General features: G+C 47.7%; 1 protein-coding gene across 1 annotated transcript in view; it reads left to right on the forward strand.

Annotated features, from left to right (window-relative positions):
• Positions 1-2,500, forward strand: part of sntb2 (syntrophin, beta 2) — a gene marked incomplete at both ends in the record, with an annotated part of 17,388 nt that overhangs the window by 9,626 nt on the left and 5,262 nt on the right. The window contains 2 exons of the mRNA XM_080545340.1: positions 1-88; positions 613-826. The exon at positions 1-88 is cut by the window's left edge and continues 132 nt beyond it. Of these exons, the coding sequence (XP_080401466.1) occupies positions 1-88; positions 613-826 (302 nt within the window). The remainder of the gene's footprint in view (positions 89-612; positions 827-2,500) is intronic.

Consider the following 2,500-nt stretch of genomic DNA (forward strand, 5'->3'; position numbering starts at 1 on the left):
GGGGGGGCGGGGCCAAGGACAGGAAGGTCATCCCCCTCAAGATGTGTTTCATCAGCAGGAACCTGACCATGCCTGACCTGGAGAACAGGTGGGTGTCTCCGTGTCTCTGTGTGTGTGTGTGTGTGTGTGTGTGTGTGTGTGTGTGTCTGTGTCTGTGTGTGTGTGTCTGTGTGTGTGTGTGTGTGTGTGTGTGTGATATAGATCAGAGTGATATAGTTCTAGGTTAGGTGTGTGTTAGATGAGCAGTGTAATAAGGTGATGATTAAACAGATGATGTATAAGGCTGATCAGGTACTGTATATCAGTGTATCACACTGTAGAATGGCTGTGGCTCAGGAGGTAGAGCCGCCGTCTAATGATCACAAGGTTGGCAGATCAGCGGTTCGAGCCCCGGCTGGCCACATGTCGAAGTGTCCTTGGGCACTGTCCACTGAACCCCAAAATTGCTCCCAGTGAGCGGGCCGGCGCCTTGCATGGCAGCTTGCCGCCATTGGTGTGTGAATGTGTGTGTGAATGGGTGAATGAGAGGCTGTTGTAAAGCGCTTTGGAGCAGCAAAAAAGGCGCTATATAAGTGCAGACCATTTACCATGGGGATGTTGGTCTCCCTGCAGGCTGCTGGAGCTGCATTCTCCGGACGGGCAGCACACGGTGGTGATGCGGTGTAAGGACAGCCCCAGCGCCAGCGCCTGGTTCACCGCCATCCACACCAACATCGCCGCCCTGCTGCCGCAGACGCTGGCGCACGTCAACGCCTACCTGGGCGCCCCCGCCTCCGGCTCCGCCTCCCACCCTCAGCTCAAACACATCGGCTGGCTGGCAGAGCAGGTAGGCTGCTAGGCTACTAGCCTCCCCTCATAGGGCTTTCACACCGGCAAAGAACCATGCCGGTTCGCGTTCGCGTTCGAAAACCTCCGAACGTTGGCGCTGTCTGGCGAACGATACACTGGTATGAACGCGGGCTCGTTCGCCAGACAGCGCCACGCGAACGCGAACCGGCACGGTTCTTTGCCGGTGTGAAAGCCCTAACAGAGACACGATGTTCTAAATACCAAACAAAATACTTTCGAGTCCGTAATAACCCTACACAAGTGGCATAACCCTACACAAGTGGCATAACACACCACACAAACACAAAGACATCATACACAGGGTTCCCACGGGTCCTTGAAATCCTGGAAAGTTTGTGAATTTGAGAAATTCAGAATCAAGGTCTTAAAGGTTTTTGAAAATAGACATGGGTCCTTGAAAGTGCTTGAATTCCCCTCTCTCTCTCTCTATTTCTCTCTCTCTCTCTCTCTCTCTCTCTCTAAAAAAAATAATATATATATTCAAAAATGTTTTACTTAGCTCGTCAACTAGTAAATAAGTCTCTGTATTGCTTAACTTTACACATATTTTACAATATTGTTTTGCTGTGCTGTGGTAGAGTTGGCAAGAGACCATCTAGTGTTCACACATTCAAGCCTCTCTTTTTAATTGTTGTCTATGAGCGGATAGTTCCTATTATATCAATTCTCATCTAGATCTGTCTCACACTATGCCATGTTGGGTCCTTGAATTTGAGGGAATTGAGTCTTGAAAGTCCTTGAAAGGTGCTTGAATTTGATGTTTCAGAAGGTGTGGGAACCCTGCCTACACAAACAAACAAAGAGCACAAACTTGTGGGGCAGATGTCATGAGGTCATGAGGTCATGAGGTCATGTTCAGGAAGTGTGATCAGTGATCATGGTTAGACAGGTACAGTTTTGTTACGTGAGGTTTATGGTATATTTGCCTAAGTGAGAGAGAAATAAACCCGACACAAGGTTTATCTGCGTGTTTATTGTGTTAATGGGTCATGGTTTGTTTTTTACTTATCCGATGTTTGTGTTAAACGTCGTGGTGTGAGCGTATGGCTGTGCAGGGATGTTTCCGGTTGACCTCGGTGGTGGGGGGCTAAACAGGAAACGTCACAGGAAGCTCCCACCTAACATAACAGCGTGGGCTATGTTCTGTTATGCTGCGTTAGCACTTCTACAACAGCATGTTTGGATACTGGATCCTGATTGGCTAGCAACAGTGGTAAATACCCCCAACAACCTTCAGTTCAGACCGCATTTCCAGTATCAATGCGCCTCCCAATCAATCTGATTAAGAACACCTGTGCTGACCTACAATGCAATGGTTGATCTTGTTTATGGGACTGTATTCTGTGGCGGAAGGATATATGTATTCTGAAACTATTAATGACTGTATATAAATGAATTTAATGTTACAACTGTGTATTTATGTTTTATATTATGTGGTGGCTGTTGTAGAAAAGCAATTGACCATTGGAGGGCGGGGGTTGTGGACTCATTTACCACTGTACAGGGTTTTCCTACTCGGCCTCGCCTCGTGCCACAACCCTGTACCAGTGGTAAATGAGTCCACAACCCCCTTCTTCTCATGGTCAATTGCTTCCTTATGCTACTTTAGCTCATTGTCACTGATATATCTCTCTCTCTCTCTCTCTCTCTG

Source organism: Nansenia antarctica, assembly GCF_963989245.1.
Source record: "Nansenia antarctica genome assembly, chromosome: 14".
NCBI lineage: Eukaryota > Metazoa > Chordata > Actinopteri > Argentiniformes > Microstomatidae > Nansenia > Nansenia antarctica.